At 42.8% G+C, this 27402-nt stretch overlaps 1 protein-coding gene across 3 annotated transcripts in view; it reads right to left on the bottom strand.

Annotated features, from left to right (window-relative positions):
* PLEKHM3 (pleckstrin homology domain containing M3) overlaps nt 1-27402 on the bottom strand; it is a 223240-nt gene that overhangs the window by 93103 nt on the left and 102735 nt on the right. For all 3 annotated transcript variants that reach the window (XM_070387515.1, XM_070387529.1, XM_070387524.1), the window contains exon 6: nt 15222-15285. In XM_070387515.1, the coding sequence (XP_070243616.1) occupies nt 15222-15285 (64 nt within the window). The remainder of the gene's footprint in view (nt 1-15221; nt 15286-27402) is intronic.

Genomic DNA, 27402 nt, shown 5'->3' with positions numbered 1-27402 from the left:
TATTCGCCAGATGGGGGAGTAACCCACCTTGAAAGGAGACTCTCCGGCCCTGTCAAGGCTCCTTCAGATGATGCGGTCCTGACCCACCAACATCAGGACTGCAGCCTCCTAACAGACTCCGCACCCATGCTGCCCAACTAAACACCTCCAGGATTCCTGACCCACAGAAACCATGGGAGGCAGTATTTACTTTTAAGTTACTAAGTCTTGGGGTAATGTATTATACAGCATTAGGTAACAAATATAATTACACCCCACTAACCAACCAAAGGTATGGCCGGCATTTGTTTCTCTGAACACATGATGGGTTAGTTTTGATCCAAATACTGTCATTCAAGGTCAGGAGGGGCAGCGGTGAGGAGATACCCCTCGTCTAAGGTAAGGAGCAGTGGCTGTGCTTTGCTGGAGCAGCCGTGAAGAGATACCCCACGTCCAAGGTAAGAGAAACCCAAGTAAAATGGTAGGTGTTGCAAGAGGGCATCAGAGGCCAGACACACTGAAACCATAATCACAGAAAACTAGTCAATCTAATCACACTAGGACCACAGCCTTGTCTAACTCAATGAAACTAAGCCATGCCTTGTGGGGCCACCCAAGACGGGCAGGTCATGGTGGAGAGATCTGACAGAATGTGGTCCACTGGAGAAGGGAATGGCAAACCACTTCAGTATTCTTGCCTTGAGAACCCCATGAACAGTATGAAAAGGCAAAAAGATAGGATACTGAAAGAGGAACTCCCCAGGTCAGTAGGTGCCCAATATGCTACTGGAGATCAGTGGAGAAATAACTCCAGAAAGAATGAAGGGATGGAGCCAAAGTAAAAACAATACCCAGTTGTGGACATGACTGGTGATAGAAGCAAGGTCCAATGCTGTAAAGAGCAATATTGCATAGGAACCTGGAATGTCAGGTCCATGAATCATGGCAAATTGGAAGTGGTCAAACAGGAGATGGCAAGAGTGAACGTCGATATTCTAGGAATCAGCAAACTAAAATGGAATGGAAAGGGTGAATTTAACTCAGATGACCATTATATCTACTACTGTGGGCAGGAATCCCTCAGAAGAAATGGAGTAGCCATCATGGTCAACAAAAGAGTTCGAAATGCAGTACCTGGATGCAATTTCAAAAACGACAGAATGATCTCTGTTCGTTTCCAAGGCAAACCATTCAATATCACAGTAATCCAAGTCTATAGCCCAACCAGTAACGCTGAAGAAGCTGAAGTTGAACGGTTCTATGAAGACCTACAAGACCTTTTAGAACTAACACCCAAAAAAGATGTCCTTTTCATCATAGGGGACTGGAATGCAAAAGTAGGAAGTCAAGAAACACCTGGAGTAACAGGCAAATTTGGCCTTGGAATACGGAATGAAGCAGGGCAAAGGCTAATAGAGTTTTGCCAAGAGAATGCACTAGTCATAGCAAACACCCTCTTCCAACAACACAAGAGAAGACTCTACACATGGACATCACCAGATGGCCAACACCGAAATCAGATTGATTATATTCTTTGCAGCCAAAGATGGAGAAGCTCTATACAGTCAGCAAAAACAAGACTGGGAGCCGACTGTGGCTCAGATCATGAACTCCTTATTGCCAAATTCAGACTTAAATCAAAGAAAGTAGGGAAAACAACTAGACCATTCAGGTATGACCTAAATCAAATCCCTTATGATTATACAGTGGAAGTGAGAAATAGATCTAAGGGACTAGATCTGATAGATAGAGTGCCTGATGAACTATGGACGGAAGTTTGTGACATTGTACAGGAGACAGGGATCAAGACCATCCCCATGGAAAAGAAATGCATTGTGCACTGTTTATAATAGCCAGGACATGGAAGCAACCTAGATGTCCATCAGCAGATGAATGGATAAGAAAGCTATGGTACATATACACAATGGAGTATTACTCAGCCATTAAAAAGAATACATTTGAATCAGTTCTAATGAGGTGGAAAAACACCAATACAGTATACTAACGCATATATATGGAATTTAGAAAGATGGTAACAATAACCCTGTGTACAAGACAGCAAAAGAGACACTGATGTATAGAACAGTCTTATGGACTCTGTTGGAGAGGGAGAGGGTGGGAAGATTTGGGAGAATGGCACTGAAACATGTATAATATCATGTATGAAACGAGTTGCCAGTCCAGGTTTGATGCACGATACTGGATGCTTGGGGCTGGTGCGCTGGGACAACCCAGAGGGATGGTATGGGGAGGGAGGAGGGAGGACGGTTCAGGATGGGGAACACATGTATACCTGCGGCAGATTCATTTTGATATTTGGCAAAACTAATACAATATTGTAAAATTTAAAAATAATTTCTTAAAAAAAATTTTTTAAAAATAACAAAAAAAAAAGAAATGCAAAAAAGCAAAATGGCTGTCTGGGGAGGCCTTACAAACAGCTGTGAAAAGAAGAGAAGCAAAAAGCAAAGGAGAAAAGGAAAGATATAAGCATCTGAATGCAGAGTTCCAAAGAATAGCAAGGAGAGATAAGAAAGCCTTCCTCAGCGATCAATGCAAAGAAATAGAGGAAAACAACAGAATGGGAAAGACTAGAGATCTCTTCAAGAAAATTAGAGATACCAAGGGAACATTTCATGCAAAGATGGGCTCGATAAAGGACAGAAATGGTATGGACCTAACAGAAGCAAAAGATATTAAGAAGAAGTGGCAAGAATACACAGAAGAACTGTACAAAAAAGAGCTTCACGACCAAGATAATCACGACAGTGTGATCACTCACCTAGAGCTAGACATCCTGGAATGTGAAATCAAGTGGGCCTTAGAAAGCATCACTATGAACAAAGCTAGTGGAGGTGATGGAATCCAAGTTGAGCTATTTCAAATCCTGAAAGATGATGCTGTGAAAGTGCTGCACTCAATATGCCAGCACATTTGGAAAACTCAGCAGTGGCCACAGGACCGAAAAGGTCAGTTTTCATTCCAATCCCAAAGAAAGGCAACGCCAAAGAAGGCTCAAAGTACTGCACAATTGCACTCATCTTACATGCTAGTAAAGTAATGCTCAAAATTCTCCAAGCCAGGCTTCAGCAATATGTGAACTGTGAACTTCCAGATGTTCAAGCTGGTTTTAGAAAAGGCAGAGGAACCAGAGATCAAATTGCCAACATGTGCTGGATCATGGAAAAAGCAAGAGAGTTCCAGAAAAACATCTATTTCTGCTTTATTAACTATGCCAAAGCCTTTGACTGTGTGGATCACAGTAAACTGTAGAAAATTCTCCAAGACATGGGAATACCAGATCACCTGACCTGCCTCTTGAGAAACCTGTATGCAGGTCAGGAAGCAACAGTTAGAACTGGACATGGAACAACAGACTGGTTCCAAATAGGTAAAGGAGTATGTCAAGGCTGTATATTGTCACCCTGTTTATTTAACTTCTACGCAGAGTACATCATGAGAAACGCTGGGCTGGAAGAAGCACAAGCTGGAATCAAGATTGCCAGGAGAAATATCAATAACCTCACATATGCAGATGAAACCACCCTTATGGCAGAAAGTGAAGAGGAACTAAAAAGCCTCTTGATGAAAGTGAAAGAGGAGAGTGAAAAAGTTGGCCTAAAGCTCAACATTCAGAAAACGAAGATCATGGCATCTGGTCCCATCACTTCATGGGAAATAGATGGGGAAACAGGGGAAACAGTGTCAGACTTTATTTTTTGGGGCTCCAAAGTCACTGCAGATGGTGACTGCAGCCATGAAATTAAAAGACACTTGCTCCTTGGAAGGAAAGTTATGACCAACCTAGATAGCATTTTGAGAGGCAGAGACATTACTTTGGCAACAAAGGTCCGTCTAGTCAAAGCTATGGTTTTTCCTGTGGTCATGTATGGATGTGAGAGTTGGACTGTGAAGAAAGCTGAGCGCTGAAGAATTGATGCTTTTGAACTGTGGTGTTGGAGAAGACTCTTGAGAGTCCCTTGGACTGCAGGGAGATTCAACTAGTCCATTCTAAAGGAGATTAGTCCTGGGTGTTCTTTGGAAGGAATGATGCTAAAGCTGAAACTCCAGTACTTTAGCCACCTCATGTGAAAAGTTGATTCATTGGAAAAGACTCTGATGCTGGGAGGGATTGGGGGCAGGAGGAAAAGGGGACGACAGAGGATGAGATGGCTGGATGGCATCACCAACTCGATGGATGTAAGTCTGAGTGAACTCTGGGAGTTGGTGATGGACAGGGAGGCCTGGTGTGCTATAATTCATGGGATTGCAGAGTCAGACATGACTGAGCGATTGAACTGAACTGAACTGACTGTCTTGCCTGCTCCCAGTGACTCAAAACATATTTATATGTGAGGTGGCAGGCTGAGGAGGAGGTAGGGGGTGGTGGCTGGGGGTGGGGGGGAGTCCAATTTCACCTTCAGTAAGAGCCACACTAACCTGACCTTTTATCTTTAAGTAAACTGGAAACAGGCCCTTACCTAGTCAGTATTACAACTGCTTTTTAATAAGTGGGAAACAGCAACAATAACACAAACCACCAAATTAACAACAGAACGCAGATGGTCAGAAGCCAAAGCAGACGAGGCGGCCAGGAAACCGGACTCCAGGGAAGTGACTTCAGCGCTGACCGAGCACCATCCAGTGGTGTGGCTGCATCGTCATCCACTAGCTGGCTTTTTATACTCGGGGCGGGGTAGGCTGGAGGGCAGCGGTGGCTCACGGTTGGCTTCTGGAATCCTAATCTCTGAGCTCTTTCTCACCTGGACGACATGGCTCTCCATCCAGCACTCGTCACTAAGGGCCATTTTTCTCACCTGGTGTCCCCAGAAGAGCAAGACCTGTGCCCCTGGCTAGCCACGTTTTGTGGCGTAGCCCCACCACCCAGTCCCTAGCCCTTCGCTCGTCTGTGGGCTAGGTGTGTGGCTGCAGTCGGGTGTGGGGCCGGGGTCTATAGGCAGGCAGTTTTCTCTGGGCGAAGACTAACCAGCTGGTGTAACGAACAATCTGCAATACCCCTGTGTTAATCATCTGTGTTAACCCACTCGGCTAATTGGCCCCGACACTCAAACGCCAACAGTCGTAATCAGCAGGTCTCCGAGGACCAGAGGCCTCAGGGAAGGAGTCAGAAGAGCCCGGTTACAGCCGTGGCACTTGTCACTTCCCCCTCTACCCTTCTGCCAGAATCTGAAACCCTGGGAGACGAAACACGAGTTGGGAACCGTTCCCACCTGCTCTCCTGAGAAAGAGTGACTTTTCATTTGCTCTGCTACCAGCCTGCCAATCCTTCAAAGGAAGGGACATTTGGTCCCTTCCCTTCACCGTGAAACATCACGTTCTCTTCAACATTCACTGTTGAAAACCCTCCTTATTTAAATGGCATGATTTGTCTCCCAGATAACTTATGGTCCTCTCTCCTAACTCATTCACTGGTTGGACTGACCTTGATGAAAGTACTCACAGAGATTTAGTGATGTTTTAATGGAGGCCTTGTCCCCATCTTGCCCCAGATTATACTCAGGAGTTTCTGAAGGCTGTGAAGGCTGCAGGGGACACAGGTTCTGGCCATGAAGCAACTCAGGCAAGCTGTCACGCTTTGTTTTTCTGCTGGTTAAATCCAAATGCTCCTAATTAGTTATCCTGCCCGCTAAGGCCTGGGTGGACAATGGCGCGGGGATCAGGGGTGCTGAGAGGCTATGAATACAAGTTCCTCGGGCTCCTGAGGTCTCGGCACCAGTGACTGGGTTGTGGGCACCGAGGCGCTGTGTTCCTGGGGGCTGTGGATTCAAAGACGTCAGCCCTTGTGTGAATAAAGGTCATCACCTGTTACTTCTTCGGTGAAAGGGCAGCTGCGCTGGGTGCCCACTTAGGCTTGGCCTTTGTCTGCTGACTTTGTGAATAGCGCCCACAGAGAATAACATTCTCTGATTCTGTGTTTGCTTGGTGGGGCAGAGCCATGCAAAATAACTTGCATACTTCCTCAGAGAAGAATTCGGCCAAGTATGTTTTTAAAAAGTGGCCTCGAAATGCCTTACACGTCACCTTTTGTGATCATACTCACTAGCAAGAACACACTAGAAAATCTTCATGGTAGGGCTGGCCACCGCTTGTGTTATTTCTTCAGGAGCCAATTCTGACAAATGTTTAAGCCCCAAGGAGGACAATTCCTGAGTTCTGTGGGAGTGGAAAACTAGAGAAAAATCTAGCTGAAAAGTCAGTGAGCTGTTTGGGAAGGTTTAGTGTTCAGAAAATTTGCAACACTGAACAACCTACTGCTGTGCCAATATGTAAAACATTGAGATTTTATTTGCTTTCAGAATTCTGTGCATTATTTTACAAAGCAGCATTTCTAACATTGTTTCGTTTAAGGGCTTATGTTAAATTAATTTGTTTGCTTTTCTTTTATGGGGAGAGAGTGCTAATGAGTTCAGGACAGTGTACGTACGTGTGTGTGTATCTATCCATCCATCCATTCATCCATCTGTCCATTGTGTCATTGGAACATTCACATGCTCAGTTGCTTAGTATAAATGTTCACTGCTTTAGCATAAAACAAACAATTCAGACCACCCGAGGCCCCTCTAGAAAGGCAGCAGGCTTCTGATTTACCCCCTCTCTCCATGGCTCTTGAGGGCTGTGAGCCCTCCGCTCTAGCGCTCTCCCCACTTCACGTCTCTTTCGGAAGTGCTCCAAAGTTCAGATCCTTCCACCTTTCTTCATAATTAAAACTCACCTATTGCAATTTATCTCCCCTCAGGTATCACTCTGTGCTTTCAACTTAATAAGACCAAAGAATTTGTGCTAAAACAATACTTTACTCCTCTCAGGAAATATATAGGCACACCTCAGAGCTACTGTAGGCTCAGTTCCACACCACTGAGATACAGCAAATATCATTGTAAAGCGAGTCACATGAATTCTCTGGTTTCCCACTAAACTGCTATTAAATGTACAAGCATTATGTCCAAAAAAAAAATCACACACCTTAATTAAAAAATACTTTATTAATAAAAAATGCTGATCATTATCTGTCAACGCAGGGTTGCCACCAACCTTTAACTGGTGAAAAACACAATATCTGCAAAGTGCAATAAAATGAAGTATGCCTGTGTTTCATATTAACTAGAATCGCATTGTCTTAAGCTGGAGGTAGGGGCTAGTCTGGACAGTTAGGGCCCAGGAAGGTGAACAATGGGGAAATCAGTTCTGAGATTGGCCTACAAGAAGAGCATGTGTGTGTCTGTGTGTCTGTGTGTGTGTGCTGGCAGGTGAGGTGGTGAGTGGTGGAGGGAGTGGTGGGGAAGGGCTGGTCTAGCCAACTGCCTCACCCCTGGGATCAACCAGTATCCTTTCTCATGAATCGTGTACAAATGGAATCATTCATTGCTTAACTTACATACGTCCCAAAGGTGAGTAACACCAGAAGAGTTAGTCATTTACACACATCTTAGGCTTTTGTCACAAGAGCACAGGTAGCCAAAATTTAGAAGTCAAATCTGACCTTTCCTTTCAGCAAGTAGAAAGAACTTTAGAAGAAGCCTTCATTCACTTACACAGCCCGAGGAATGACATATTAAACCGTGGTTCTGATTTGCTCCTTGAGAGCAGCTAGGATCCAGTGAATGCTAATTTGCATATACTAATGTATTCTACTGATAAAATGTGGGATTTGCTTATCAGTGTTAAAAGAGCCAAAGGGATCTGAGTAAGGAGATGGTTGTCACACATCCAACAGAGGAAGGGGAGAACTAATACAAAAAGCCAAGCATGGAGGGTTATGGGATTGTTTCCGCTGTTCCACTGGAGTGTATCTTTTTGTTGTATTTCTGTTGTAAAGCCATCCCATGAATCTCCAGTAATGCTGGGCAGATTGAAACTAACAAAACACAACTTCTATTCTACTTTCCTTTCTCAAAGCATCAAACTGAGGAAAAAATCTCTAAAAAAGTAGCCTTGCTTCCCCATTAAAAACATGCACCAACACTTGTCCATTCATTCTCACATGCTTAAGATAGACACTGCCTGCCAAATCCTTTCTGAGGAACTGCTGTGTCATTTTAAAACACCGCTATGCATTCAAACCTCCTGAAAATTTGTAAGATTTTATTTGAAAAAAAAAAAAAAGCACATTCTGTCAGGTTTATATTCAAAGAGCAAAGATCGCATGTTTTTCTAACAATATCTACTTTACTGAAAAATTCATTTGCAATTCCAAACTTAAATGAATAACTCAAGCTGGTGTACCCACCCCCATCCCCCAGCTGCTGGGATTCGGAGAGTCTCTGCCCCCATCTTCCGTGCCCTGCTGGTAGGGCGGGAGAAGTGCTTGTTCTGTCCTACGTGTTACAATGCTGTCACTGATTGTTGGGTTGCTTTACTTGCTAAGTCATGTCTTTTGAGAGCCCATGGACTGTAGCCCACAGACTCCTTGGTCCATGGGATTTCCCAGGCAAGATTACTGGAGTGGGCTGCCATTTCCTTCTCCAGGGGATCCTCCCAACCCAGGGATTGAACGTGCATCTCCCCATTGCAGGTGGATTCTTCACCATCTGAGCCACCTGGGAAGCCCCTGCCACTGATTAGGAATGACTGTGGGAGTTAACTGCTACACTTGCCACCTGCTAGTTAAAACCAGTGAGCAGTTTACTTACTGGTGAGATAAAAAGACAAGTAAGCCAGAGCAAGAGAAATGTCATATGACATCCCTTATATGTGGAATCTAAAAAGAAATGATACGCATGAACTTATTTACAAAACAGACTCACAGACTTAGAAAAGGAACTTATGGTTGCTGGGGGGAAGAATGGGGGGAAGGGATAGTTAGGGATGGACACGTACACACTACAGTATTCAAAATGGATAACCAAGAAGTCCTACTGTATAGCACAGGGAACTCTGCTTGATGTTATGTGGCAGCCTGGATGGGAGGGGAGTTTCGGGGAGAATGGATTCAGAATGTATGGCTGAGTCTCTTCGCTATCCACCTGAAACTCTCACAGCATTGTTAATCAGCTATTGTTGTTGCTCAGTTGCCCAGTCATGTCGGACTCTGTGACCCCATGGACTGCAGCACGTCAGGCTTCCCTGTCCTTCACCATCTCCCAAAGTTTGCCCAAGTTCATGTCCATTGCACTGGTGATGCCATCCAGCCATCTCATCCTCTGACTCCCTCTTCTCCTTCTGCCCTCAATCTTTTCCAGCATATCCAATATACTGGATTATATCCAGTTATACTCCAATACAAAATAAATGGTTTAAAAAAAAGACAAGGATTTGGCACTGTCATAAGCTACCAATGGTGCCAATAATTGGCAACACCACTCACTGGCCAGTGGGCAGGTGATTAAAGTGCCCAGATCAACTAGAGGAAGTCTCATTTGCTGAGGAGTGTCAGTCCGTGCTATTGATTTCCCATGTTCAAGTGTACAAAAGTAGACAGAGTGCATGCAAAGAGGCCAATGAATTCAAATACTAAGAAGAGGGGGGAATTTTTTCTTGAGTGTAGTATCAGAGGCATAATCTGCTGATTCGCTGAAGTGAATCTATCTGCTAAAACTTTGGGGACTATTACTTATAAACATGAAAACAGCAAGAAAGAAAAAGGTTGCACATTTTTTGATACCACAATTCTTTCAGTGTCTTTAGTTAGGTGGTAATGTTGTGTACTGTATTATTTTAAGATTTTTGGATATATACTTATAAATCCCCTTTTATAGTGTTTGTTCAATTTTTACCTTTCTTTTTCTCTCTGGAGAGGAAGATATTTACATTTTGTTTTTAAAATAAAAGCTAATAGAAAAACTCAAATTCACTTGAGAGAAATTTGCAGAAAGGAATCTAGGCCCTTAGGAAAGAGATACTTATATTGACATTTGTAGTCGTGGTTCAGTCACTAAGTTGCATCTGACTCTTGCAACCCCATGGACTGTAGCCGCCAGGCTCCTCTGTCCATGGGATTTTCCAGGCAAGAATACTGGAGTGGGTTGCCATTTCCACTACTCAAGATTAATTCTTCAGTTACTTACTTGAGTTTCTGCCTTTCCCTTGAAAAATTTATAAACTGAATTCATTTCTCTATAGTCATTTCACTTGATAGAAGAGACGTGTTTATTTGTTGTTCCATTGTTAAGTCGTGTCCTACTCTTTGTGACCCCATGAACTGCAGCATGCCAGGCTTCCCTGTCCATCACCATCTTCCGGAGTTTGCTCAAACTCATGTCCATTGATTTGATGATGTCATCCAGCCATCTCATCCTCTGTTGCCCCCTTCTCCTCCTGCCCTCAATCCTTCCCAGCATCCAGGTCTTTTCCAGTGAGTCAGCTCTTCGCATCAGGTAGCCAAAGTATTGGAGCTTCAGCTTCAGCATCAGTCCTTCCAATGAATATTCAATTCAGGGTTGATTTCCTTTAGGACTGACTGGTTTGATCTCCTTTCTGTCCAAGGATGCTTTTACAGAGACCTTTATTTTAGGAGTGAGGATGGGAATGGAATGGAGGAAATACTCTGAAACTCCTGAAGCTGACTTGAAACAGAGTGGCATAGCACCCAGACAGAGGCGGAAATGGTATAGGACAACCTGGGCTGGCAGCTGGGTTAGTGATGTGGGATTTCCTGCTATGTCTGACATGCACTGTCACAAAGCAATAGTATTTTTCCCCATTCTTGTGTTCACTTATCAATTTGCAAGAACAGTTCAGATTCAGAAAACAGACCAGAAATTTACTCTGAAACCAAGGGAAGATGGGGCAGAGGTTTCCTTCAGTACTGATAGCCTAGATGTAGATAGATCAAAAGCTAAATCCAATTTAACCCACCTCAGGCAGAAAAAGTAATTGAATTAAACTTCCTCTCAATATGATAGATTTGGAGATCTTAAAGCCAGGCACAAAGAACCAGGTTAGAGAGAACTGTGGAGTAAATGGACGCATGGAGCTCTGGCCACCCCCGCCTACAGGGAGTTTGATAAGCTGTAGATTGCCTCTATTGCTTTACGATGGAGGCTGAAACTGATTAAGCTGCTTATGGGGCTCTGAGGCTAATGGTCTCGCCCACCAAGAATACAGCTGCCACTGATTTAGGTAAGCTGCTTGGCATTGTATGGTTTGATTATTACAAGGGGGAACAAAAAGAAAAAAGACAGCAGGGTATAAGAGAGCTTTTTAAAAGAGAAGGCTTTATTATGCCAAATAGCTACACTACTTTGACACCCTAAAATGAATATGGAATTACTGATTCTTTCTCTTCATCTGGTATCTTAACCTGTTTTTGAAAGGCTTCCTCAAAAAGTACTCACTCTGGAGCCTACCCATTCTATTTCAAACCACCTTTACAGAATACACCACCTGTGCCTTTAAACTCTCTTCTCCAGTGCTAAGAGTCTGGGTCCTTAGATCACTGATCCTGATCCTAGAAATACATAGGTGTACACTGGGTCTTGTAACCAATTCCTCCCCGTGAATACCACTGGGCAATCACAATTAAAACTGCATCTCTTTCCATACCAGCCAGCAGATCACTGTTTGATTACGTGGTAAAGGGCAGCAGGACTGAAGGGGTGGAGAGAGCTGGTAGGTGCAAACAGATTTTAAGTTGGATGCACAAGTAAAAATCAAAACCCTAGTGTTCACTCAGCCCTCTCTAATAAACACTCTAAAACTATTCCTACCATTTAAAATAAGTTGCCTGCCTCTGGGGGAGCCAAAAAAAAAAAAAACACACAACATAAAATCCTTGAGGTGAAATTACTTTTCAAGGTTTTATTTATTTTTTCAGTCTTGAAAATGAGTGAAGGATCTAAACACAGATAAAATTGACCTTCTTTCTTCAGGGCAAAACAACAAAGAAAAGAACCGAATCACAGCAGTTTGATATGTTCTGAAAGTTGTCACAATTACTACTACTATTATTATTACATAATAGACCGGGAGCTGACTGTGGCTCAGATCATGAGCTCCTTATTGCCAAATTCAGACTTAAATCAAGAAAGTAGGGAAAACCACTAGACCATTCAGGTACGACCTAAATCAAATCCCTTATGATTATACAGTACAAGTGAGAAATAGATTTAAGGGCCTAGGTCTGCCAGAGTGCCTGATGAACTATGGACAGAGCTTCGTGACAAGGAGACAGGGATCAAGACCATCTCCAATAAAAAGAAATGCAAAAAGGCAAAATGGCTGTCTGAGGAGGCCTTACAAATAGCTGTGAAAAGAAGAGAAGTGAAAAGCAAAGGAGAAAAGGAAAAATATATCCATTTGAATGAAGAGTTCCAAAGAATAGCAAGAAGAGATAAAAAAGCCTTCCTCAGTGATCAGTGCAAAGAAACAGAGGAAAACAATAGAATGGGAAAGGCTAGAGATCTCTTCAAGAAAATTAGAGATACCAAGGGAACATTTCATGCAAAGATGGGCTCAATAAAGGACAGAAATCGGATGGACCTAACAGAAGCAGAAGATATTAAGAAGAAGTGGCAAGAATACACAGAAACTGTACAAAAAAGATCTCCACAACCAAGATAATCATGATGGTGTGATCACTCACCTAGAGCCAGACATCCTGGAGTGTGAAGTCAAGTGGGCCTTAGAAAGGATCACTAAGAACAAAGCTAGTAGAGGTGACGGAATTCCAGTTGAGCTATTTCAAATCCTGAAAGATGATGCTGTGAAAGTGCTGCACTCAATATGCCAGCACATTTGGAAAACTCAGCAGTGGCCACAGGACTGGAAAACGTCAGTTTTCATCCCAATCCCAAAGAAAGGCAATGCCAAAGAACGCTCAAACTACCACACAATTGCACTCATCTCACACACTAATAAAGTAATATTCAAAATTCTCCAAGCCAGGCTTCAACCATACATGAACTGTGATCTTCCAGATGTTCAAGGTGGTTTTAGAGAAGACAGAGGAACCAGAGATCAAATTGCCAACATCCGCTGGATCATGGAAAAAGCAAGAGAGTTCCAGAAAAACATCTATTTCTGCTTTATTGACTATGCCAAAGCCTTTGACTGTGTGGATCACAATAAACTGTGGAAAATTCTTCAAGACATGGGAATACCAGATCACCTGACCTGCCTCTTGAGAAACCTGTATGCAGGTCAGGAAGCAACAGTTAGAATTGGACATGGAACAACAGACTGGTTCCAAATAGGAAAAGGAGTACATCAAGGCTGTAGATTGTCACCCTGCTTATTTAACTTCTATGCAGAGTACATCATGAGAAATGCTGGGCTGGAAGAAGCACAAGCTGGAGTCAAGATTGCCAGGAGAAATATCAATAACCTCAGATATGCAGATGACACCACCCATATGGCAGAAAGTAAAGAAGAACTAAAAAGCCTCTTGATGAAAGTGAAAGAGGAGAGTGAAAAAGTTGGCTTAAAGCTCAACATTCAGAAAACTAAGATCATTACATCTGGTCCCATCACTTCATGGGAAATAGATGGGGAAACAGTGGGAACAGTGGCAAGCTTATTTTTTTGGGCTCCAAAATCACTGCAGATCGTGACTGCAGCCATGAAATTAAAAGATGCTTAGTCCTTGGAAGGAAAGTTATGACCAACCTAGACAGCATATTAAAAGCAGAGACATTACTTTGCCAACAAAGGTCCATCTAGTCAAGGCTATGGTTTTTCCAGTGGTCATGTATGGATGTGAGAGTTGGACTGTGAAGAAAGCTGAGTGCCGAAGAATTGATGCTTTTGAACTGTGGTGTTGGAGAAGAGTCTTGAGAGTCCCTTGGACTGCAAGGAGATCCAACCAGTCCATCCTAAAGGAAATCAGTCCTGAGTGTTCATTGGAAGGACTGATGTTGAAGCTGAAACTCCAATCCTTTGGCCACGTGATGCAAAAAGCTGACTCATTTGAAAAGACCCTGATGCTGGAAAAGATTGAAGATGGGAGGAGAAGGGGACTACAGAGGATGAGATGGATGGCATCACCATCTCAATGGACATGAGTTTGGGTAAACTTCAGGAGTTGGTGATGGACAGGGAGTCCTGGTGTGCTGCAGTCCATGAGGTTGCAAAGAGTCAGACATGACTGAGTGACTGAACTGAACTGAACTGATTATTATTATTTAATTGACTCTTGAAAGAATCCAGGAAATATGGAAAAGAAAGCAATGCTTTCATGTAGCATCTGAAAACATGTTAGAGAATGAGCTGTTAATTTAAATGATTAAGCAAAGCCTAACATATTCAGAACTTTGGGTTGGTTTTCTTCCTGGCTATTAACTTGGTCAATCATTGAAAGGATATATGTATACTAATAAAAGTATAAAAAGATGATTTTCACTCCTACATGCTCTGTTCTTTTTTTTTTTTAATGTAACATCATCGAACTGTTTGGCTTGAACACAAGTCAGAGTTTAATATATTCATTGTCCTTGATGTGTTTTTTCCTTGTACAATTTTTTTTTCTGATTCAATTCACCTATCATAAAATTCACTCTTTTGAAGTATACAATTCACTAGCTTTTAGTACAGTTACAAAGTTGTGCAACCATCACAAATAATTTCAGAACATTTTTATCATCCCCAAAGAAAGCCCCACACCATCAGCAGCCACTCCTTACCCCATGGCTTGTCCTGGGCACTGGCAATCACTCACCTTCTTTGTCCCTAAGGATTGGCCTATTTTGGACATTCTAAGAAAAGACTACATAAAATAAGGACCACAAATATCTATTCTTTTCTGTCTGGCTTCTTTCAGCATGATGCTCTTAAGGCTCGTCTATGTTGTACCCTTCATTCCTTTTTATGTCCAAATACTATTGCTTGAAGTGGATATACAACATTTTGTTTATCCATTCATTAGCTAATGAACACTCAAGTTGTTGCCACTTTTTAGCTATCATGAATAATGATGTTTGAACACTCCCATATAAGTTTTTATGTGGACAAATGTTTTCAGTTCTCTAGGGTATGTGCCTAGGAGTGGAATGGCTGGGTCACAGGGAAACTCTACATTTAACTTTTTAAGGGACTGCCCAGCCATTTTCCTGAGGGGCTGCACCACCTGCCCTTCCTACCAGCAAGTGTACGAGAGCTCCAGTTTCTCTAAATCCTAGCCAGCATTTCTTATTGTCCTATAATATCTTTTTACATTAAGCTTTCTCACTCTGAATAGAAAATACTTCTCTGGGCTTGTGAATATGACTATACTGATGATGACAGAATTCAGCACCAAGAACATAAGCAACAAAAACACATCCCATGAAACGGCCCCATGAAGCGCTTACCTGCTGCAGATCAGCGAGGGAATACAGGTGGATCTGTTGAAGGAGGTATTCTCTGGGGAAAATTCTGAAAACAAGGACAGAAACACAAATTGTGGTACTGTCACAAAACACTTTTGTCTGAGAAGTTTCTAAGTTCTCATTCAAGAATCCCTTTCCACCTAATGACTCCTCCTCCCCACATCCTCTGAGAAACCTATAATACCTTTTCCAGGTATTTTTCTTTCTAACACAGATACCAAAGAGGAAGTAAAAGTGTGATTTTTGATTTCTGATGTACTCCAAGATACTCGGAGTACAGTGCAGTGGTCCAGGCCTGAGGACCAGAGCGCCAGGTTTCTCGCACCAGCTGTGCCCCTGAAAGTGTGTCATCTCAGACAAGTCCTAAAACCCATGTAGCTTCAGATTCTTCATAGTTTAATGAAGATGACTGAACTCGGTATCTTAAATATCTTTCCAGCTCTATTATTCTATGTCTAAATGAATAGATTGTGGAGTTGAGAAAATCAACGAGAGTAGCAACCTGTGTGTCTTTTTCTAGAGGCTCCTGTGGCTTTCATTAATGAGGATGGTGGTGCCAGACCTCACATTAATGAACTATCTTCTTACGTTTATAGGGATGAGCTTTGGAGACCAGGTATGGATGGAAATAATAGGACAAAATATTTCAAGTTGAGGCTCCCTGACAAAGTCCAATATCTTTGGATGCTGTCAGTTCATAGAATCTGGAAAAGTGACAGTGAGTGAACATGAAAAAAAAAAAAAGAATTAGGGACAAGTATATAGATACCAAAGCATGGATGGCTACAAAACACCACACACTCACACACACACACACACACTCATATAAAACAAAACTCATAGTGTTAGCATTTTCTGTCTTTGCCTTAGGATACAAGAAAATTGCATAGAACCACCCAAGTGAAAGAAACGATCTCAACTTAACGAACATTAGTGATGATCTACTATATGTCAAGCACTGTGCCAGGCACTGGAAGACAGTTATGAACGAGACAGTCCCAGTATCAGAGTTCAAGGAGCATAAAGTCAAGTAAGGGAAAGATCATAAACCGTTAATTACAATATGGTGACTGGATGTAAGAGCTATGCACAGGGTACATACTTTTAGATTGGTCCAGCATGGTAGGTGCCCACCTTGGCTGTCTATTAGAATTATTTGGGAGCTTTTAGAAAATAATAGGGCATAGGAATCAGTAGAACCCAGAAATCAGTCTTAAAACAAAAACTCTCCTGGTGATTAGAGCAGCCAAGGTTTAGAATCACTGGTCTAATACCTAGCTCATTGGGGAATTCAGTATTCAGTCTTTCAATTAAGTGTGCATTACTGGACAAATCCTAGAGATTAAATCCTTCATCCTTCCATTCATCTTTCTATCCATTCAATTCTGATTAAGCACAGATATGTGCCAGCTACTGTACTAGGCCACTGAAGAAAGAAAGGGCATTGAACCAATGAGAAAAAGTCCCCGGCAAGGAGGCCCCCGATAGGCATTTTGTATTAATAGTTTGGCTTTCTCCTGGGAAGAATGATAGCTTCTGAAGAATTCTGCTGAAAATCCCTGTTTCATCCACAGAGTGAGAACAGACCATTGAGTGACACGGTCCTTGTACTCTGAAGAACAGAATTCACTTCCTGAGGCTGGGATCCCTTCACCTCTAATGGTTCGGGGCTGCACACGTGACAGGAAGCAGCACACAGTCCCTGCCCAGCTGGGAAGGGTGGAGGCAAAGTGCTCAGTCCCTCCATGAGGGATGAAGCTTTCCTACTGAAAGGCCCCTGTTGTAAAAGGTAGACCACGGGCTCAGGAGGGCTCGTGAGACATGACCAACTTCCATTTTCAATTCACACTCATAGGGTACAGAGATCGTCAAGAGACCTGTTCCTCATGACCCCTACAGGGTTAACAATGAGAAGAGCCTGCTTTGGGTGTGGCCCTCAATAAACATCTCATTTTAGTTCTCACAACAGCCCCATGTGGTAGGTACCACCTCCATTTTACCTAAGAGGAAACTGAGGCTCAGAGGCAAAGACTAATTTGTCCAGGGTCATGGAGTTGGGCTTCAAGGCCAGGACTTTCTGACTCCAAAGGTCTGTGCTTTCTCTACTTTCCTGGAGATAAGGATGGAAAAAGGAGAGACGTGGGTATGAACTGACTGTCTAATATAGCTGTATAATACATCTCTCTTCCAGGTAGGTGTTTATTACTGTTTAGGCCAGCAGCAATATAGACCAATTGTTATTTTTTAAAAGAAGGATACTGACACTGATGTGCTGGGTCATGCCCACTTCCTGAAGGCAGTGGGGAGGGTGGCAAGACTGCAATTAGGGACAGTCCTGACCAGGTACCTGTGGCCTAGGGTAACCACATGGCGAAAGGAAATGGGTGAGTACATAGACAGAAGAGACCCTTTGGGAGGGCTGACAACACTTGGAATGGGTGAAAAAGGAGAAAGGAACTGAAGGTGATTCTGAAATTCTTAGCTGGGATGTCAGGATGGTGATGTCACTGGCCAACACAGGGCAGGCTGCTCGGGGACGGGATAAAGCACTGAGATTTATCTGTGCTGGACAGCAAGTGCTCGTGTGGGGGACAGCAAGTGTGGCCCTCAGGGATGTGGGGTTGAGAGACGTGGGAGAGCCAGGGGCACTTCTGACATCAGCACAGAAGCTTTGGGGATGGGGTGGGGAACAGACCTCCGAGGAAACCGAGTAGGAGGAGGCTTGGCATGAACAGGGGTTGTTTTATTTTGTCTATCTTACAAAGCCTAGAAGTATCTGAAGTACACTTTGGCAGTCCGCAATTTTTCTCATGCTTGAAAAACTGCTTTGAAAAGAACCAGGATGTTCACATGTACTTGATTTCCCAATACATCCTCCCTTTGTGAAATGTTTGTGATCTTATACCTATTACCTGGCTTCCCCTAATCTTACACAATCATGAGCCATGGTTCATTGATAAAATGAAGAAATGAACAATTATGTAAATTAGAACTTATTCAGATTTCACCAATTGTTTCACTAACGTCCTTTTTCTCCCCAAGGGCCTAATCCAGAATACAAGATTACATTTAGATATTTTTAAATATATATAAACACTGGCAAGTTGAGACCCAAACATAGGTGCAGAGAAGCAAGCCTAGGATTCAGTCTTTCTGTGGGGTCACTAGGGCAGCAGAATATGGTCATCTAATATGGGGACAAAGGATGTTTGAGTGTGGTTGAATAGGAGGAATTATCTTTTTCAGAGGCAACTGCTTCGTAATGAAGTCTCTTAAATAAAATGAAAGCAATGTGCCAGCAGAGCTAAGAAAAAGAGACAGAGTGAACCAAACAAGTAGGCTGGAAAATCATTTCAAGGTGAGCTCCTGCCTTTTCTGTTGGTTTGAACACATGAAGGTCAGCTGGAGAAAATGTTAGAAGGAAGGTGACTGAAATGAACCCTAGCAGGGGAGCATATCGTTAATGTTTTGCTACTTAAAGTTCTTCTCTAAAATCCTTAAACTTCCACAACTGAGAGTATACAGGATGTAAGAATTAATTACAGATTTACAAATGGAATCACACTGGTTTACCCTTACTGGGGTACTACAGTCAGTCGGTGATCCAGTCAACAAACAGTACTCAGTGCCTGAAATGAGCCAGTGTTGTGCTAAGGGCTGGAGATGGATACGTTCAATGAACACAGCTGATGAGCAACAAAGAGGATTTCTACTTTCTCCACTCCAGGTGGATCCTCATTGCCTTCAAACACTGCTCATTCTTCTCACAGTAACTAACCAACTTTGGGCACAGTCATCTCTCGTTCAGTTCAGTCGCTCAGTCGTGTCGGACTCTTTGCGACTCCATGAATCACAGCACGCCAGGCCTCCCTGTCCATCACAAACTCCTGGAGTTCACTCAGACTCATGTCCATAGAGTCAGTGATGCCATCGAGCCATCTCATCCTCTGTCGTCCCCTTCTCCTCCTGCCCCCAATCCCTCCCAGCATCAGAGTCTTTTCCAATGAGTCAACTCTTCACATGAGGTGGCCAAAGTACTGGAGTTTCAGCTTCAGCATCATTTCCTCCAAAGAAATCCCAGGGCTGATCTCCTTCAGAATGGACTGGTTGGATCTCCTTGCAGTCCAAGGGACTCTCAAGAGTCTTCTCCAACACCGCAGTTCAAAAGCATCAATTCCTCGGTGCTCAGCCTTCTTCACAGTCCAACTCTCACATCCATACATGACCACAGGAAAAACCATAGCCTTGACTAGACAGACCTTTGTTGGCAAACTAATGTCTCTGCTTTTGAATATACTATCTAGGTTGGTCATAACTTTGCTTCCAAGGAGTAAGTGTCTTTCAATTTTATGGCTGCAGTCACCATCTGCAGTGATTTTGGAGCCCAGAAAAATAAAGTCTGACACTGTTTCCCCATCTATTTCCCATGAAGTGATGGGACCGGATGCCATGATCTTCATTTCTGAATGTTGAGCTTTAAGCCAACTTTTTCACTCTCCACTTTCACTTTCATCAAGAGGCTTTTTAGTTCCTCTTCACTTTCTGCCATAAGGACGGTGTCATCTGCATATCTGAGGTTATTGATATTTCTCCCAGCAATCTTGATTCCAGCTTGTGTTTCTTCCAGTCTAACGTTTCTCATGATGTACTCTGCATATAAGTTAAATAAGCAGGGTGACAATATACAGCCTTGACGAACTCCTTTTCCTATTTGGAACCAGTCTGTTGTTCCATGTCCAATTCTAACTGTTGCTTCCTGACCTGCATACATATTTCTCAAGAGGCATCTGGTATTCCCATCTCTTTCAGGATTTTCCACAGTTTATTGTGATCCACACAGTCAAAGGCTTTGGCATAGTCAATAAAGCAGAAATAGATGTTTTTCTGGAACTCTCTTGCTTTTTCCATGATCCAGCAGATGTTGGCAATTTGATCTCTGGTTCCTCTGCCTTTTCTAAAACCAGCTTGAACATCAGGAAGTTCACGGTTCACGTATTGCTGAAGCCTGGCTTGGAGAATTTTGAGCATTACTTTACTAGCGTGTGACCATGATCCATATACAGCTAAAGTCAGCTATGTGTTGTTTCTGTGTGTAAATATATTTCACATATTTATTTTCTCTTTCCCTCTGGAAGAAATTCTCAGCCCTTCCAGAAGCACCATATTTTCTGTCTCCTCTTTGGCACTCTTCAGTGTCTAAAACTAATAATTTACAAGAGTTCGGTCCTAATGACACAAAGAACTGGAAAATGCAATATACACATATTGTGTATATTGTGTTTGGAGGAGATGTTGTGTCCAAGAGATTTAGTGGTGGCCATAAAAAATACAGACTTTTAAGACAGATAATGCCAGTCAGCTTTTCTTCTCCATGAGGATGGAAATTATATCAAGAAAGCATTGAAGTCAAATATGAGAACAAATTTCCTGAGAGGGAAGATAGCATGGCATTTAAATATGTCTCTTTAATGTAAATAAACACTTTTTAATGTACATAAAAGAAGAAAAAGATTTATTTAAAGGGAGGGACTTGCTTTTCTGCTTAGAGGGGAGAAGGGTTTCAAAGGTGGGCTCAGGTAACCCCATCAGCTTGTTCCTCTTTCTCATTGCTCGTGTCTTTAAGGCAGACTGAACTGGTAAGAGCATTCTCTGAATATCTTCTTTTTTAAAATTTTTATTCAGTTTGTAAAGGTTACCTTCCATTTACAGTTACTGCAGTGCTTGCTTTGGCGGCACATATACTAAAATTGGAACGATACAGTTATTGCAAAATACTGGCTATATTCCCCATGTTGTACAATACATCCTGGAGCCTGTCTTACATCTGATAGTTTGTATCTCCCATTCTCCAATATTGTTGCCCCCCTCCCGAAATGGTAACCATGAGTTCGTTCTCTATATCTGCGGGTCTGCTGCTTCTTTGTTACATTCACTAGTTTGCTGTATTTTTTAGATTCCACACATAAGTGATATCACACAGTGTTTGTCTTTCCTGGAATATTTTCTTTAGGCTGATGTCCACAGGGGAAGTGCAGGGCAAATAAGCACATGAAATCCAAGCCCAGGAAAGGCAAGGGCAACTTCCTGTTTGGGGGATGCCAAGGGCTTTCCCCCATGGTGGCTTCGGTGTACAAGGTGGCCCAGCTTGTGGGAGCTCTTTAGGGAATGGATGGAACAAGTGGGGCCTTCCAGGGTAAGTTATGGCAGAGCTGGTGGAGAAGTCGCAGGCCTGAGGTGTGCTTGGGGACCATTACAGGGCTCTGCAGGGCACACAGCCACTTCAGGGAAAGCCAGGGAAGCTGCTCATGTGTAGGAGGCAAAGTTTGGCACCTCCTTGAGAGCCATGGCAGCACTGATTTTATAATTTTACTATTTGTGTGCTTAATAAAGAATGAATGGTTATTGAAGTTTTTTGGTCAGAAAACAACTTGTGATCACCATATGGCGCAAGAATTCAATGCAAATGAAGTTCAGTCCTGTGACCTCTGTGACTTGCCACCATGGTGAAGAATCTAAAGTCAGCACACATTTTCACTGTAATAAGCAGGTGCTGGTACACATGGGACAGGAAATTTGGAGAAGACAGTTTCTTCCCCCTAATACCTATAAATAAGTGAGATAAACAGACAAGTAAGCAAGTAACTCCAGCTCTATCATGGAGTGCATGGGTGAGGGAGCCTGCAGGACGCCTGTTCAGGAAAAGCCTCAGAACCAACACGTCAGAACCCACATGAAGGAGTGGAAGGGCAGGTATTCCAGGTAGAGGGGGCAGCGTGGGTAAGAGCAGAGAGGCCAGGACAAGCATAATTCTTTCAGGGAACAAGCTCTGTATGTGTACATGTGTGTATGTACCCATGCTGGGAACCAAGGTACTGCAAAGTGTGAGGTTGGAAAGTGTGTCGCCGGACATGAGAGAGCTTAGATGCCTGGAGAACAGCCTACCCTCAGAGAGATGAGTGCCACAGGAGAGCCTCAAGCAAGAGGAAGACAGCATTAGATTTGTGCCTGCCTTGTTGCTGGTGGCACTAAGTTGCATCCGACCCCATGGACTGCAGCACACCAGCCTTCCCTGTCCTTCACTATCTCCTGGAGTTTGCTCAAACTCATTCTTTGTGCATATAAAAGTTCATTGACAGCAGAAGGGGAGATAGACTAAAGAGATGGGACAATTTTGGGGTAAACTAGCTGAGAAATGATGGGACCCTGAACAGAATTTAGATGGTTGCCCTTGGGTTGGAGAGAAAGGGAGCCTACCACAGACAGATTTCTGCAGTACCATCCACGTGCCATGAAGACTACCAGGAAACAGAAGCCAGGAAGGAGCCTGGCACTGCTCGTGGTAAATGCAAATTCCATTCACTGACACAGGGGCTACGGAAGAGGAGTTGCCCATGAGGAGAAAGGGAAGCTCAGTTGTCGGGGAAGAGGTCTGGAACTGTCTGTGGAATGTCCAAGTGGAGTCATCCACGTATTCAGAGAGGAGAGCTGTGCGCCTACAGGTGAAGACATGAAAATGAGGAGCAACCCAGGACAGCACACACTAGAGCAACAGAAAAGACTGCATGCCGGCAGAGCAGTTCCAAGAACCGCTGCAGGAAGAAAGCTGCAAAGGAGCAGTCTGATAGGAGAAAAGGCAGAAGAGCCAACATCCAGGAAGCCAAAGGAGGAGAGAGAATTTTAAGGACAAAAAAGGTCAACGGCATCAGAGGCCCGGAGAGGTCAAATAACCCGGGAAAGACACTCACAAGGCCTGAAAAGTGCCTGCTGGATTTGGCAAAATGGAATTCATTAGTGACCTCGGGAGGAAGAAGGACACCAGACTGCAGAGGGGCGAAGGGCTGTGGATTACTCTTTTAAGAAACTCACTTTAAAGGAGAGAAACTGGGCCATAGCTACAGAAGGATGCAGGACTAAGAAAGGATTCTTTTCTTAGAGATGGAAGCCACTTGGGCATATTCACGTGCTAATATTGAAGAAGCCAGTGCAGAATCAGGAGCTAAGGAAAGAAAAGTGGGAAAGATGACAGAGCCTGAGCCTGGAAAGGCCTAGAGGAAATGGGACATGGACCCCACTAGGAGCTCTTGCAAATGAATGTTCGCCATGTGTGAGGGTGCATGTACATACACACACTCTTTTCTTTACTGAAATGCTTCAAGTTTCTACTAAGACTTTATGTAAAACATAATTACTAATTTCCCCAATGTTCCCTTCAGACTTCAACATCCTAGGAACGGAAAGCTACAAATCAACTGAAGGCTGTCTGACTTGGCAGTGCTTTGGTAAATGGCCTCTTTGCTGCAGGAGGGTGCTGCTTTTGCTTTCTGGTGAGGAAGCTGTGTTTAGGGTTTTCTGTGCAAAGTGATCTCGCTGTACTGCAGGCCTAGTCATCATCAGGTCAGACAGCATTTCACCAGCAGGCTAAGCATGAGGACAGCCCTGCTCATGCCAATGTAATGGTCCTGACACCAGAGCCAGAGGACAAACACCATAAGGAGAGTCAACGCCACGCCTCACTCACCGGCTGAGGGAAAACTGCATCACTGGCAGGTGGCACTGTAAAGTTCTCTGATACCAAAGGACAATGAAGAAACCTGCTGAAGGATAATGAAAACCAACCAGCCCAACTGTTTCTCGTGCCAACTACTTCTATTTTATCACCTTTAGAATTTCCTGACATACTGGGCAGGTAAGTCAGGCTTCACTTACAGATCGTTCCGATGAGAAAAGTGAGAAAAGATTAAAAGGGAAAAAAGGTCATGAATGATTCAGATCTCTTATATTATATAGGTGGCACTTGGGGTTAAAAATGCAGAAATAATGGCCTATGAAATCAAAGGCAGTCTATATAAAACAAGTTGGGAGTCCTCTTCTATTTTGTACCAGGACACTGAGTCAAACACATCAAGACTCATTTAACCTGACTAATTTCTGAGGACTTAAACTCAGTTTCCACTGAGCCCTGATGCTCATGAAAGAAAAGGGACTAAGTCAGGCCCTGGAGTAGGCACACCCTTTGCAGGATTTAATAGATTTAGTAATATCGCCATATCCCTAAAGCTCAGTTCTTTGAGCTGCATAACTGGCATTAAAAACCCAATGATTAAAATGAAAATATCTTAACACATGTAACAGATATGCTTTAAAGACTCATCTCACACAGGGTGAGGGGAAGGAGCAGGTGAGATGAATGGAGACAGCAGCATTGAAACATATACATTACCACATATAAAATCAGATAGCCAGTGAAAATTTGCTGTATAATGCAGGGAGCTCAAAACTGGCACTCTGTGACAACCTAGAGGGGTGGGATGGGGTGGCAGGTGAGTGGGAGGTCCAAGAGGGAGGGGACATATGTTTACCTATGGCTGATTCATGTTGCTATGTGGCAGAAACCAACACAATAATGTAAGACAATTATCCTCCAGTTAAAAATAAATAAGTTGGAACTTCCCTGGTGGTCCAATGGCTAAGACGCCACTTTCCCAATATAAGGGCCTGGGTTTGAGCCCTAGTCAAGGAAGTAGATTCCACATACCACAGCTAAGACCCAGAGCAGCCAAATAAATAAATATTTTAAAAATAAATAAGTAAAAAACAGACTCATCTCCCTCCCTTCTTCCACATGTCTCTCTGTCTGTCTCTCCGTCACTCTCTCTCTCTTAAACACACACACACACACACACAGATATACACAATAAAAAAGACAACACCACCAAGGGAAAATCTCCAATTCTGATTCTAAACCATAAAGATCTAAACGAAGATTATGTGTAGAAGTGCATAAGAAGTAATTTAGAAAGGAAAACCATTCATTCATGAAGTATTACTGTGTTTTCCAAGAGTCAGTGCTCCAGGCGAGGTAATTTGTATGGAATGGAAAGGGTTGCAGTATTTTTCCTTTGGAGGGCACAAGTACCCACACCAAAATCAGCAAAAAGCACGGTGAAATGTTCCCAGGGAGATGCAATTTGGTGTTCTTGATATGAGCTACAAATGTTCCCAAAATAGTTACATTAGACTGGATATGGACAGGACTCTTATGTCCAGCCATGCTCCTAGCTAACGGAAGAACAATTTTAAATCAAAGGCAGATATTGCGATAGCCATCCAGGTAGAAGAAACAAGCTTCAATCACTTCTCTAGGTACTTCATTTTGCTAATCTCATTGGTTGAAAAAATAGCAAGACTGCATCAGATATTATATCTTGGCAGACAGGTATGGGAAAAAAGGGTCTCTTTTACATGTTCATTCAGAAACTGTGCCTAAGTTTCTTCAATCTAAACCCTGGAGTAGAAATACTTGGGAAGTAATTTGGGTTGTTATTATTCCGGGGTCTGATTATAAAAGTGACAAATTATATCACATTATAGATCCTAACTCAAATCCCTATGTTATGCCACAATTCCAAGAATATAACACTTTTTCTGCCATGAGTTTTATTTTTTTGTCATCTCTTAGAAAATGATTTTTTATAGTCTACAGATTTCACTTAATCTCAGAATAAGATAAAATCACTTTTTAACTTGCTATGGATTTCTCAATAAATAAAAAGTTCTGCGTACATTATAGTAAAATTAATATATAACTTGCCAGAGCTCCTTTTTCAAAGTTTATTAATGTCTTAGTTTTGAATGACGGTTTTGCAGACAGTCTGTAGCTCCTTTTTAGAGTGCTGATACTAGCACATATATACATGATTTGCTGAATGAGATCTCTGGAGGAAAATGAGGGGAGGGGAGGGGCTCAGGAGATGAGGGGCTTAGCTGACTTGAAAACCTTGGTTCTTCGAGTCATTCAAGGGAAAAGGGATTCTTGAAGGAGACTGAGAATGGCTGCTTTCAAAAACTATCAAAATAACATTTTGTGTTTTAGTAGGTTTTGAGTCTCGATAGATTCACATAGCTAATCTGTTGAGAGGAAAGCCCCAAAGACACTTTTAACTAGCTAACTCAAAAACTAGCCACAAAGTCTAGCCAATATTAAATCTTACAGAGAACATAAAGAGCTGTGTTCATTTACTGGGCTTAAAGAAGTGTTATTTATAAATTTGAAGTGCTAACAATCTCTGGTCTTTAATGAGACTAATTTAGTGACAATATTGTGGCTAAAATGGGCTCATCCTTCTAAAATTCAGTATTAACCAGATTTTGGCTAATGATTGGTTGCACGTTTGGATCTTAGATTTTGGCTATAGACACTCCTCATTTTCAGTTCAGAGACACAGCAAGTCAAGTCTGTGTAGACTATGTTTTAATAACGAGGCTGCCAGAAGAGACATTAAATGTATTCAAGTCACAAGAGCATGCAATCTTTTCTCTCTGTAACAGATAATCCCTCTATCTAATATGTCTGACTTACTGGGAGGTAGGGAGATGAGGAGTTGTTGCTATGAAATGATCTCTTTCAGCTCATGCAGTCTTTTGTTGGGTACACTGAATAATATCCTCACATACTTCTAAGATTGAGGGTGCATCAGAATGTCCATGTATCAAAATACCATTTTCACTCAGTGATTCATGATGCTTTAGACAAATATTTACTGGCATAAAAAGATGTTCACAATATACCAAGCAAAATGATTGGGTTAAAAGTAGTATGTACATTGGTTGCTGTTGGTGGTTTTAGTCGCTAAGTCATGTCCAACTTTTTACGCCCCCATGGCCTCTAGCCCACTAGGCTCCTCTGTCCATGGAATTTTCTAAGCAAGAATACTGGAGTGGGTAGCCATTTCCTTCCCCAAGGGATCTTCCTGACCCAGGGATTGAACCCAGGTCTCTGGCATCTCTGCATTTGCAGGCAGATTTTTTGCCACTGATACCACCTGGGAAGCCTTGGCTCAGTGGTAAAGAATCTACCTGCCAAGCAGGAGACTTGGGTTTGATCCCTGGGTTGGGAAAATCACCTGGAGGAGGAAATGACAACCCACTCCAGTATTCTTGCATGGAAAATTCCATGGACAGAGGAGCCTGGCAGACTATAGTTCATGGGGTCGCAAAGAGCCAGACATGCCTGGGTGACTAACACACACAGTCACACACACACAGCATGGTTCAAGGCTCTGGAGATACAGCAGGGCCTAAGACCACAAAACAGATAAAAAGCCATGACCTTTCGTAGCTTACATCTAGTGTGGAGAGCACAGGGTCTCTGGGCACGGCTATA

The sequence above is a fragment of the Bos mutus genome, chromosome 2 (assembly GCF_027580195.1).
Source record: "Bos mutus isolate GX-2022 chromosome 2, NWIPB_WYAK_1.1, whole genome shotgun sequence".
NCBI classification, from domain to species: domain Eukaryota; kingdom Metazoa; phylum Chordata; class Mammalia; order Artiodactyla; family Bovidae; genus Bos; species Bos mutus.
The sequence above is the reverse complement of the archived record's forward strand: the minus strand, read 5'-3'. Positions and strand labels throughout refer to the sequence as shown.